This window comes from Hyla sarda, chromosome 8 (genome assembly GCF_029499605.1).
Source record: "Hyla sarda isolate aHylSar1 chromosome 8, aHylSar1.hap1, whole genome shotgun sequence".
Lineage (NCBI taxonomy): Eukaryota > Metazoa > Chordata > Amphibia > Anura > Hylidae > Hyla > Hyla sarda.
In genome coordinates, this window is record NC_079196.1 from 119,079,306 (window position 1) to 119,092,674 (window position 13,369).

The 13,369-nt window shown below is 43.7% G+C and overlaps 1 protein-coding gene across 1 annotated transcript; it reads right to left on the minus strand.

Annotated features, from left to right (window-relative positions):
- Window positions 1-9,376: 9,376 nt before the first annotated feature.
- LOC130284815 (gamma-crystallin 1-like) lies at window positions 9,377-12,449 on the minus strand. The gene is made up of 3 exons (XM_056535609.1): window positions 12,441-12,449; window positions 10,582-10,824; window positions 9,377-9,662 (listed from the first exon to the last, which is right to left on the minus strand). Exons 1-3 carry the CDS (start codon window positions 12,447-12,449, stop codon window positions 9,387-9,389), a joined length of 528 nt encoding a protein of 175 aa, XP_056391584.1. The 3' UTR covers window positions 9,377-9,386.
- Between the last annotated feature and the right edge of the window lie 920 nt (window positions 12,450-13,369).

The following is a 13,369-nucleotide window of genomic DNA, read 5'->3' on the forward strand; positions in this document are numbered from 1 at the left end:
CATTTTAAATACTTTGAGTGGTGCAGTTTTTCATAATGGGGTCATTTGTGGGGTATTTCTAATACTAAGGCCCTTCGAATCCACTTCAAAACTGAACTGGTCCCTGAAAAATTCCGATTTTGAAAATTTTGTGAAAAATTGGAAAATTGATGCTGAACTTTGAAGCCCACTGATGTCTTCCAAAAGTAAAAACATGTCAACTTTATGATGCAAACATAAAGTAGACATATTGTTAATGTGAATCAATATATTATTTATTTGGAATGTCTATTCTGCTTTCCTTACAAGCAGAGAGCTTCCGTTACGTTATGCGCTCCAGTCGCACATGCTGGCCGTGAGCGCATGGTCCCATTACCTGCTGCTGCCGTCGGGGCTGGGACTTGCATTGTGGGACGCGTCCGCATGTGAGCCCCAGTCCATCACTCACCTGGTGCTTCTCCTGCCCCAGCCTCTGCCTCTCTGCTCCGGTGTGCATGTCCCCATCCCCTAGGGCGTGTGCGCTGGAGCTTTAAGATTTAAAGGGCCTGTGTGCTCATTAGTGTAATTCACCTGTGGCTCATTGATAAATTACTCCACCCTTGTCACTTCCCTGCCGAATCTTTGTTGCCTTGTGTCTGGGAGAAAGTGTTTCTGAGAGTTGCCTTACCCTGTATCTGATCATTTGCTCTATAACTTGACCTTGCTCCTCTGCCGCCTGCCTACTGACCTCCTGCTAGCCTTACTACGAGCTGCCTTATCCCTCTTGAGCCTCGCATCTCCTCAGCCACCTGTATGGCCTTGCCAGGGGTAGTGACCTGGGTGCCGCCTGCCGCAGCAAGTCCATTCCGCTTTGCGGCAGGCTCTGGTAAAAATGAGTGGCACCTTAGACTCCGCTCTCCCTGGTATGGTCCAAGTAATCTGCCATACAGGTCCAGCGGATCCTCATCCACCGGAGTTCCTGTCTTCTGAAACATGAGTGTTACAGTACGATCCGGCCATGGATCCCGCTGAGGTACCTCTGCCTATAGTAACGGATCTTCCCTCCGTTGTGGTATGTCAGTCACAGCAGTTGGCCTAACAGGTGCAGCAACTTTCTCAACTTTCAGCTATGATGCAACAGCATTTTGGCCTTGCAACAGCAGCAGGTACTTCGTTACACAGGGACCCATGCACTTGGAGCTCATGTCTGGACTGTTTCCAATGGAACGTGCGAAGGTGGCCTTTGTCATTAGTCTAATGTCAGGAAAAGCCCTGGCCTTGGCTACACCCCTTTGGGACCGCGGGGATCCAGTAGCTTCAAAATTGATGGCTTTTCTGGCAGAATTACGCTGTGTCTTTGAGGAACCCGCACGTGCCTCTTCTGCTGAGACGGCTTTGCTAAACCTATGTTAAGGGAATTCTTCCGTTGGTGACTATGCGGTTCAATTCCGCACTCTAGCCTCAGAACTAGCAGGATTAAAGATGCCCTTGCTGAACGTGATCCTCCATCTTCTTTGACTTAACTTATCCACTTGGCCACACGTATTGATGTGTGTTTTGCTGAAAGGCAGTAAGATCTGCACTTAGAGAGATATTCTCGTCTGGCACCTGTGTTTCAACGTCCACCTCTACAGTTTCCTGCGCCTCTTGCTGAAGAGGCTATGCAAGTGGATCGGTACCGTATTACGCAACAGGAGAGATCACGACGACGCAGTGCGAATTAGTGCTTGTATTGTGCTAGCTCCGAACACTTCCTCAAAGACTGTTCTGTTTGTCCACAGTATCCGGGAAAATGCTTGAAAAAAAGAAAAGATTGAATTATATGTACTGCCACACTGTACTTTTGAGATTCTTCTTGGCCTTCCTTGGCTGCAACGGCATTCTCCGCACCTGGATTGGAGAACTGGAGGAATTATTCGCTGGGGACAATCCTGTCAAAATCTTTGCCTCCAATCAGTTCAGTCTAAAACTGTTTTTCGTCCTCATCCTTCACCTGGACTGCCACCACCTTATCAAGATTTCACTGACATTTTCTGCAAGAAACAGGCTGAGTCTCTGCCTCCACATCGTCCTTATGATTGCCCTATTGATCTTCTTCCTGGTACCACTCCTCCTCGTGGAAGGATATACCCCCTATCGGTTCCTGAGACCAAAGCCATGGCTGAGTATATCCAGGAGAATCTCAAAAAGGGATTTATCCGTAAGTCCTCTTCTCCTGTGGGAGCTGGTTTCTTCTTTGTTGGAAAGAAGGATGGCTCACTCCGTCTATGCATTGACTACAGGGGACGTAACAAAATCATGGTCAAGAACCGTTACCCTCTACCTCTTATCTCAGAACTTTTTGACTATCAACGTGGTGCCAAGGTCTTCTCCAAATTGGACTTACGTGGAGCGTATAACCTCGTTCATTATCCACAAGGGAGATGAATGGAAAACAGCCTTCAATACTCGTGACGGACATTTTGAGTATGTCGTAATGCCATTTGGTCTCTGTAATGCTCCAGCCATTTTTCAAGAGTTTGTCAATGATATCTTCTGTGATCTTCTCTGCACCTGTGTTGTCATATACCTAGATGACAATTTAGATGAGCATCGTACTCATGTTCGTCTGGTTCTTCAGCGATTACGGAAGAATCATCTCTACGCCAAACTGGAGAAATGCCTGTTCGAGAAATCTAGTCTTCCATTTCTTGGCTGCATTGTCTCTCACCAGGGCCTGCAGATGGATCCAGATAAATTGTCTGCAGTATTGGATTGGCCTCGTCCTTCGGGCCTACTTGATATTCAAAGCTTTCTGGGATTCTGATTTTGTTCGTTCCTGTGAAACTTGTGCCACTGACAAAACTCCTCGACAGAGACCTGCAGGACTCTTACAGCCTTTACCCATTCCAGAGACTCCCTGGTCCCATATCACCATGGATTTCATCACCAAATTGCCACTATCTCGTAATAACACTGTCATCTGGGTCATTGTAGATCGGTTTTCCAAGATGGCTCATTTCATTCCTCTACCAGGTCTTCCTTCTGCCCCGCAGCTGGCGGAGTACTTCTTGTTGCATGTCTTTCGTTTGCATGATCTTCCTCAGCATATTGTTTCAGATCGAGGTGTGCAGTTTGTCTCTAAGTTTTGGCGAGCCCTTTGTAACTGTCTGGACATCAATCTGGACTTCTCCTCGGCCTACCACTCTCAGTCCAACGGTCAGGTAGAGAGGGTTAATCAAATCCTAGAGACTTACCTTCAGCATTTTGTTTCAGCTCGCCAAGATGATTGGGTCGACCTTCTTCCCTTGGGCTAAATTCTCATATAATCATAAGGATTCCGAGTCCACGAGGTCATCTCCCTTTTGTTTTCTATGGACTTCATCTCCGTCCTTCTCATCTCCTCCCAGTCTCCTCCGGTGTTCCTACGGTTGACGAGCTGGTCCTTGACTTCAATACCATTTGGCAACAGACCCAACAGTCGTTATCCCAGGCTTCTTTACGCATGAAGGCGCAAGAGTATAAAAGTAGAAGACCTCCTCCGTCCTCCTGTCCTGGCGACATGATGTGGCTTTCATTAAAGTACATCATTTTGATCTTCAAGAACCCCTGTTACAATCTCGATCCTCGCTACCTTGGTCCCTTCCAGATTCAACAAAAAATCAACCCTTTTTCCTTCAAACCCTGTCTACCTGCTACGTTACGTATTCCCACTTCCTTCCACGTCTCTCTCCTCAAGCCTCTTGTCATAAACCAGTTTTCTCAGAAGAATCTTGTCCCCACACCTGTCTCCGGATCTTCTGACATCTTCAATGTTAAAGAGATTCTTGCTACAAAAACTTTGAGAGGTAAAAACATTTTTTGCTCGAGGAGAATATCTTGGACGGTGACCTTCTCAGGACTTTTCTGACTCGTAAAAGGAGGGGGAGACCAAAGGGGGAGGGGGGGGTACTGTTACGTTATGCGCTCCAGCCGAACACGCTGACCGTAAGCGCATGGTTCCATTACCTGCTGCTGCCGGCGGCGCTGGGACTAACATCGTGGAACGTGTCCGCATGTGAGCCCCAGTCTGTCATTCACCTGGTGCTTCTCCTGCCCCAGCCTCTCTGCTGCAGTGCACGTGTCCCCATCCCCTAGAGTGCGTGCGCCGTAGCTTTAAGATTTAAAGGGCCAGTGTGCTCATTAATGTAATTCACCTGTGGCTCATTGATAAATTCCTCCACCCTCCTCACTTCCCTGCCAGATCTTTGTTGCCTTGTGCCTTAGAGAAAGCATTCCTGAGAGTTGCCATACCGTATCTTTTTTTTTTGCTCTGTGACTTGACCTTGCTCCTCTGCCGCCTGCCTACTGACCTCCTGCTACGTCCTGACTACGCTACTTTGCATCCTGCCTTGACCTTCTGCTATCCTGACTACGAGCTGCCTTATCCCTCCTGTGCCTCGCATCTCCTCAGCCGCCTGTGTGGTCAAGCTGTTCAAGGGGTAGCGACCTAGGTGCCGCCTACCGCAGCAATTCCATCCCGCTTTGCAGTCTCTGGTGAAAACAGCACCATAGACTCTGCTCCCTGGTACAGTCCGAGTCATCTGCCACACAGGTCCAGTGGATCCACATCCACAGGAGTTCCTGTCTTCTGAAACGTGAGTGTTACAGCTTCAAAGTTAGAAAAAGGCAACATTTTCAATTTTTTCATCAAATTTTGAAATTTTTCACCAAGAAATGATGCAAGTATGAACAAATATTTACCACTAACATAAAGTAGAATATGTCACAAAAAACAATCTCGGAATCAGAATGAAAGGTAAAAGCATCCCAGAGTTATTAATGCTTAAAATGGCAGTGGTCAGATGTGCAAAAAAAGCTCTGGTGCTTAAGGTGAAAATGGGCTTGGTCCTTAAGGGGTTAATAGGGCAACAGTAGGGCTTTACAGGGTCAGTTTTTACCCCCACCTGTTACAATGGACCATATTTTGTTCCCTTCCACCTTTTAGAGGTTTATGCATCACATTGATACTTGGTATAGGTGGCACATGGTGTTTTTTGCACACCTTTTCTTTTGCTTGATTTTAAAAAAAAATTGGGTCCATATATTTTATCCTAAGAATATTATTAAAAGTTAAGTTTTAGCTGATGCATATCCTCAATACTTACTTGGGCACACCAACACTTTCACAAAAGAGACCGTTTTCTTCTGCCTACCTGCCTCAGTTACTATTCTGATCCTGCCACCCGCCTGAGGCCACAGATCTGATGCCAAGTGCTCCTTAATTTACCCACATTCGCCAGTGGGTACTGGTATTGCCACCCAGCGCCCCACTCTGTCACCGGTCACTTTCAGGACTCCTGATACTGCCGCTGCTGCCACCTCCAGGCTCTGTCATTGTGCCTCTCTGCGGTCTACATAGGCTTCCGCCACCATACTCAATATGGTCTCGTCATGCTGCTGGCACCTCCAGGCTCTGTCATATAGCTGCTCTACGGCCTACTTAGGCTGCCGCCAACTCCACACTGTGTCATTCTGCCGCCATTTGGTCTCCTCATGCTGATGCCACCACCAGGCTGTGTCATTCTGCCGCCAAATGGTGTCCTCAGGCTGCCGCCACCTCCAGACTGTGTCATTCTGCCACCAAATGGTCTCCTCACACTGTCGCCACCTCCAGGCTGTTTCATTCTGCTGCTATATGGTCTCATCATGCTGTTGGCACCTCCAGGCTCTTTCATTCGGCCGCTCTGCGGCCTACATAGGCTGCTGTCACCTCCAGGCTATGTCATTCTGCTGCCATATGGTCTCCACATGCTGCCGCCACCTCCAGACTGTGTCATTCTGCCGCCAAATGGTCTCCTCATGCTGCCGCCACCTCCAGGCTGTGTCATTCTGCTGCTGTATCATCTCGTCATGCTGCTGGCACCTCCAGGCTCTGTCATTGAGCCGTTCTGCGGCCTACATAGGCTGCCACCCTTCCAGGCTGTGTCATGCTGCTGCCATATGGTCTCCTCATGCTGCCGCCGCCTCCAGGCTGTGTCATTCTGCCGCCATATGGTCTCCTCATGCTGCCGCCACCTCCAGGCTGTGTCATTCTGCCACCATATAGTCTCCTTATGCTGCCGCTACCTCCAGGCTGTGTCATTTTGCCACCATATGGTCTCCTTATGATGATGTCACCTCCAGGCTTTGTCATTGTGTGGCTCTGCGGCCTACATAGGCTGCCGCCACCTCCAGGCTGTGTCATTCTGCCACCATATGGTCTCCTCATGATGCCGCCACCTCCAGGCTATGTCATTCTGCTGCCATATGGTCTCCTCATGCTGTCGCAACCTCCAGGCTGTGTCATTCTGCTGCCATATGGTCTCCTCATGCTGATGCCACATCCAGTATTCTAATAGTGACACCTGTAATCTGCATGTCAAACTGAATAACAGCATTATTTCACTACCCCAGAACACTCCCTATGCGTGCTAGGACAAGGCAAAGTGTTCAACACCCTTATTGAGGCTCTCTGTAGCCCAGAAATAGCAGTTTTTATTAGAAATTTGCCGCAAATAAATTTGTATCGCTCCAAATTTTTTTAGGTAAATTCGGCGATTCGGCAGAATAAAATTTTCAGTCAGGGTACTGTAAAGAGCTTTTATGTACACCTCCACTCAACTGAGCCTCTACTCTGGAATCCTTTTTTTGTAGCCTACAAATGCAGTCGCAGTGTCACCATCACCTGCTACTGAGGCATAAGTCTGGAAGGTTTTGCAAATGTTCTGGCCCTGCCTTGGTTCTTTATCACTGACTTTGTCTCCACTATCCTTCTGCTCTGACACCTCCTCTCAGCCTGAACCTTCTATCAGTCTGAACTTCTAATGTCACATGGGCTCTTTGTCCCATCTCACCATATCCCCTTTCATTCCACATATCACCAGTCCAACTACTATAGCTATGCTTGGCCACTGCTTGCATATCCAATACCTCGGCAACAGATTTCCCACAACTTCTTCTCATTGCCATCCTTCTCCTGAGAGAAAAAGTGCGGCTCCACAATAAGGTGACAATAGAGACAAAGATGATAGAATGGAGAGGCTAGGAATGGTTTCTGTTACCATTTCATGTATCTGAAGAGGAGGAGGAATCCTCTGACACTTGGCTTAACATCAAAGCATGAGACTCTTGTTCTTCCTGAGATGACTGAAAACAAGCAAAACAGCTCACAATGGTTGTGTAGTCTAAAAACAACACATCACAGAATATTTTTGCAGCTAGTAGCAGGATCACTTATCGAGTGAGCCAATCATTGCTTGCATTATGTTGTATACATTTCCCAGGCCAATCAGGACACAGCATATAAGTGGGTCTATGAGACTGAAAAGTTGTTGCAGTCACCATCATTGGAAAAAGCTGAGCAGTACACAGAACAACGAACTGTGGAACTACTGTTCCCAGAAATCTTTTACAGAAAAATACAAAGAAAATCCCAGCAGTGTTAAAGCCAATAGAAAACTTTGCCTTTTGGACTACAACACAAAGCAATTTGAGCAAACCATTGTGCAGAAGCTGACCTCGGACACCTGCATTATTGTGTCCATTTATTAATTTTGTTTTATAAATATTGTAGCCTAGTTTAGTGACTTTTGCTACTTTCAAGATCTACCAGTTTTCTACAAAGTGTTCATAAGTCCTTGTCATGTGTATGTCTGTGTTATCAAGTCTAAAGTACATACCAATCCAGTGCACACAGGCACACCCGCCACAAGGATTATTATCACACCATGACATCACATAGAGCTGTGGAAGCTTGGACCCTCCTACTGTCACCTTCGGGCCTCTGGGGGAATAAGGTCCGAGTATCCTGAAAGAACGGTAACTAGTACCCAGTTCTCCACTATTCCAATGGTCTGGGGTCAGGACCTACTGCTATAGTCCATAGCAGTAGGTCCACTACACGGACCAGAGGAGCAGTGGAGAACATAGGCGCATATATATCTGAGCTGGGGGCAGTAATGACTGGGGCCCTACTACAACCACAGGCGCCAAATTGACACAGAACGGATTATACAACTATATTTCACATATAGTTGTAGAGCCCCTTCTGTGCCATCTTGCCCCCTGTGCCAACATAGGGAGCCCTACAACTATATTCAGGAAAGCTGGCACAGAAGGGACACAGATGGCCTGGGCCCACAACTATGAGGGGCACAGAATGGGCCTATAACTATATGGGGGCACAAAGTGGGCACAATTACTGTGTAGAGGAATATCCATGGGGAGTTTGGAAATAGGTGAGTATTGTGCTGGAGAAAAGAGCTTAAAATGTTTGTTAGGCAGTTCTGTGGAGACGAGTAGCTGGAAGAAATAGTCAGAAAGCTGTGTGGAGAAAAAATGGAAAGTTATTGACTCCAAATAGAGAAGATATCACCTGTAAGTCTCCAGATGTAAATAATTGATCATTATATGGTTTGCAGAGCCTGTGTAAGCTGGTAGGCCATGAGCAGCCCTGCTTACAACAAGGATAACATATAGTGAAGGAGGACATTATTTGATCCCCTGTTGATTTTGTACATTTGCTAACTGACAATAAAATGATCAGTCTCTAATTTTGAATGAATCAACATCCAAATAATTTAAATGTTCATTGACAAACTTTAGACAGGCTTGCAGATGTGCTTTTCTGGGCAGGGACAACTTGCGAGTGCTGCAGGAGTTCAGTTCTTAAATTTGTAGTGTTTTACCAATTTTTTTGCTGACTATGGTCCCAGCTGCAGCTGCCTTGAGATCTTCTGACATCCTCTTCTGTGTAGTTCTGGGCTGATTCCTCATCATTCTCAGAATCATTAAAACTCCACGTGGTGAGATCTGTTGTAAACCTCTGCTGCTTGGGGATGGTCTTGTAGCCCATTCCAGACTTCTATAGATCTACAATCTAGACCCTGACTATTCTTGGACAGCTCTTTGGTCTTGGCTATGGTGGAGAGTTTAGAATCTGATTCATCGATTGCTTCTGTGGACAGGTGTCTTTTTATATAGGTAACAAGCTGAAAATAGAAGCACTCCCTTTTAAGAGAGTGCACCTAATCTCAGCTTGTTACCTGCATAAAAGGCACCTGGGAGCCTGCATAAAAGGCACCTGAGAGCCAGAATTATTGCTGATTCATAGGGGTTAATATACAATTCAAATCAATTCATACCTAATTTTTAACAGCTTTTTCTCACATTATGTTCTTATTCTGTCTTCCAATGTTTAAATAAACCTACCATTAACTTATAGACTGATCACTTCTTTGACAGTAGGCAAATGTAAAATATCAACAGCGGATCAAATAATTTTTTCTTTGTTGTATTTATTTGTAAACCTGTAAATGTATGAAGACACTCTGGATTGGAAAAAGCAATGAAACAGGATATATTAAAGATGATAATTTTGATTTTATTCATGGTAAATACGACTGTGTTTCATATTTTGGTCAAAGGCCTCAGTACACATCCAGAACCCTCTTGAAAGAGCCAACTCTGGGACTGCTTGCTCCCCATTCAGAATATCGTCTGTATTCACCAGGCCTCAAGTAGTACTGATGTCCCCTATAGTTTGGGTCTTCATAGAAGATCCATTGGCCTTCAGGGATACTGCAAGAATATATGTCATTGTAATGGAACTGCTCTTGGACATGTGGACAGTCTTCTGTGAATTCCATCATATGACCTCCAAAATCTTCCTTCTCATAAACCTTTATTCTGAAGGTGCCACGGTGCTAAAAGATAAAATGAGTTGTTCATAATATTGGTGATTATTCTAGATAGAAGTTCATCTCATACACCACTTGAAAGTCTCAGTGATACCCTTGATGTGGCCTTCCACCAGGTCAAGGTAAAACTCATCTTTATTATTAATCCATAAAAAGTAGGCAGTTGTATTATGCAAAATTTTAAGGAATCATAAAGAATTTTATCTTTTATCCCTTAGTATATTAGGTTCTCATTCTAGATTAATTTTTTGTTTTTACTTTAAGCACACATCTAACCATCATCTATTTCAGACAATATATTGTAGTTATTTTTTACTTGTTACCATACAGTATGTAGTAGGTTCAGGGGAATGAAGGTTAATCTTTCATTATGTATGGCCTATTCAAATGTTTACGGTTATTAAAGGGGTATTCCAGTCATAGACATCTTCTCCTGGAGGGCCCACCGCTGGAATCCCCCGCGATCTCCATGCATCTCCAATCTATGTGGGGCTGCTGCTCCAGCCTCGGAAGCCTCACGGCCATGTCCCCTTGTGACATAATTTATGTCTATGGGAGGGGACATGATGGCCGTCATGCCCCCTTCCGTAGACATAAATGGAGGGGGCGTGGCGTAACATCACCCCACGCCCCCTCTATTTATGCCTATGGGAAGGGGCGTGATGGCTGTCACACCCACTTCTGTAGACATAAATGGAATGGGCGTGACATTACAAGGGGGCGGAGCGGGGCGTGATGTTACGTCTCGGTCTCGAAGGTCCTAGCGGCGGGATCCCTGCCATCATACATCTTATCCCCTATCCTTTGGATAGGGGATAAGATGTATAAAGCCGGAATGCCCCTTTAAGTATATGAAAACTTTCATTAATACCTATAAAATCTATTATTTATTTTAAATATTTGCTATAGCAGAAAAAGATCCTACTTGTGGGGTCATTCGGCAGGACCTCACAGAGTCATTGAAACCCAACCACTGTTGATAATCTGGATATTCTCCTTTCTTTAGGAAGTACTGGCGTCCCTTGTAGTTGGGATGCTCATAGATCATCCAGTTTCCATTCTCCACACGTATGGAATTGCAGCGGCTAAAGAAGGAGTGAAGATCAGCAGAGTCACAGTTGCATTCATAAGAGCGGCCCTGGAAGTTTTTCCCTTCATAAAAAATTATCTGTAAAAGCGAGAAATTCAATATTAGTTGCAATAATTTGTAGAGAGGATGTACACATCATTTACAGCCATAAAAAATAGCAAAAATCAGGGGGAATTAGTACTACAGTAAAAAAGATGTGCATTAGATAATTTCAAAAGCACACATAGGGGGAGATTTATCAAAATTTACTCAGAGGAAAAGTTGCTGAGTTGCCCATAGCAACCAATCAGATTGCTTCTTCCATTTTTGAAAATAAACAATCTGATTGGTTGCTATGGGCAACTTAGCAACTTTTCCTCTGGACAGGTTTTGATAAATATCCCCCATAGTTAGTGGAGGTATTCCATGTGACAAGCGGGGCCTACATACACTTACAAAGTGTTGGTTTTGTATATCCCAATATAGTTTTCAATGGTGCTCTAATTCACAGTGTGGTAAAATGTTAAATATATATTAATATATATGTATAATGTATAAATATATGTATAATGTATAAATATATTAATATATAATAATATTTTGCCAGCATGACAGAAATAAATGTTCAGGGTGTATGAAGCTGGCTCAGGAACTAAGTCAACTTCATACATAGCGGGTGTCAGTTGATATTCGGCACTCACTATCAGTGGTGAGCATAAACGATCACTTTAATAGTAGTTATTTAACCCCCTAAAGGCTGTGGTCAATAGCAAATGCAAATGCAGAGTTGGCCACACTGTCAGGACTCCATTTGGCAAACTGTAAAATCTGCAATCTAGTAGTGCAGCCTGCCTGTGACAGGCTGTAATGGTAGAGTTTATGTGGCAATCACAAAGGCCTTCAGAAGGCCTTTGATGCCATGTTAACCGTGGCCACAGGAAGGCTGTACTAATAGATTGCAGATTTGATTCAGTTCACTGGAGTTCAATGGTATTGCAATAACCATTAAAAAAAAAAAAAAGTCTAAACTCTAAAAATACATATTTAATATTGTCTGCTGCAAATTTAACTAACCTTATAAAATATACCAATATTAATCTTCCACAGGGAATAGTGTAAACAACAAAATAGTACCAATAAAAACCTCAGGTTACAAAAAATATATAAAAATAAAATAAAAGCCCTAACAGAGCTGTGTAGATGAATAAATAATGTTACAGGGATCAGAACACATTGTAAAAGGTTTTCATGTTTTTTAAAAGTAAAATATAACAGAAACTTTATAAACTGGGTAGCTCTGTAATTATACTGACCCACAAAATAAAGATAACATGTCAGTGCATGTGTGTAAATGGAAAAGTAAAGAACTATGTAAGGAGAAAATGCAAAAATGAAAAATGTTTGTGTTTTTAGCGAGGTAAAGAGATTTTCATTTTATTTAAATAAAGCCTACTCTGTATAATAAAAAGTATTAAAACTAATACACCAAAACACTTTTTAAATTATTAATGATTTTTATGATGCATATTTTAATAGGTATATATTTTACTATGGGTAAATAGCCATTTGCAAGAGGTAGTAGAAGTACATATACTGTATAATCCATTTTCTAAACTGATGATACTCTGCTTTCTTTGTGTTTGTGTGTGTATGTTGGTTAGAAGTTTTGTTTGATTACCCAACAATGATGGTTTAAAAAAATATTTTTGGCTCACCTTCCCCATATTGGATGGCTTTCACAGACTGTCCACAATTAATCTGTCGGAAACTATCAGCGTCTATTTAACTGTGCAACCATAAAACCAGGATTTGCATAAATTAACCATTTAGTCTTCTGAATTAGCATATACAGTATATTTTTAGCTTTCTGTGTTACTGTCTATACACATCATGCTGAGTCTGCTTGTGACAGCATCCACAGTCGGCAATGGGCTATTTGGACAATGAAATCCCTCTTTGAAGCTTTGTCTAGAAAATCTTTCTAAAGAAAAAACTGCTAGCACATTCCCTATAAACTGGACTGCAGTCCTTTCTACTATACAATGGTTTGTATTGAGCGCTATTAAAATAATTCTGTTGTATTAGACAGAAAAGGCATACAGGCATGGGAGAGACCCAATGTTTCCCTAATGTCTTTCCAAGTAGCTATTGTGTCCCTGAAAGGTAATGAGAGTTCGATGTCTGGTGGCAACGAGGAGAGCGGACAGTGCAAAAGTGCCATGGGTTGCCGAAGGGCGACTCCAGTATTGTGTTAGAATAACAAGAAGTTCCCTGAAACCAATCCATGATATAGCACATTATATAAGCTTAATTGTAGCCTCGTATGTCTGGAATATTACCCCCCCCCCCCCCACTCCATCCCAACTCGATAGCATAAGGGTCCTGAGTGCAATCCTCGTTTTTTTTCCTGCCCATATGAATTTTGTGAACATGAAGGAAAGTGTCTTGACATTGCTATGTTTAAGAAGGAGAGGTATGGTTTGAAGCGGGTATAACAGCCTTGCAAAACTGCACATCTTTAAAAGATGGCAGCGCCCTAAAAGGGACAAGGGTAGTTGGTGCCAGTGATGCAATTCACTTTGTAGCTTAGCTATCAGTGGTGGGTAATTGAGGGTATAAAGTGATTGAGTTGTCTTCCCTATTT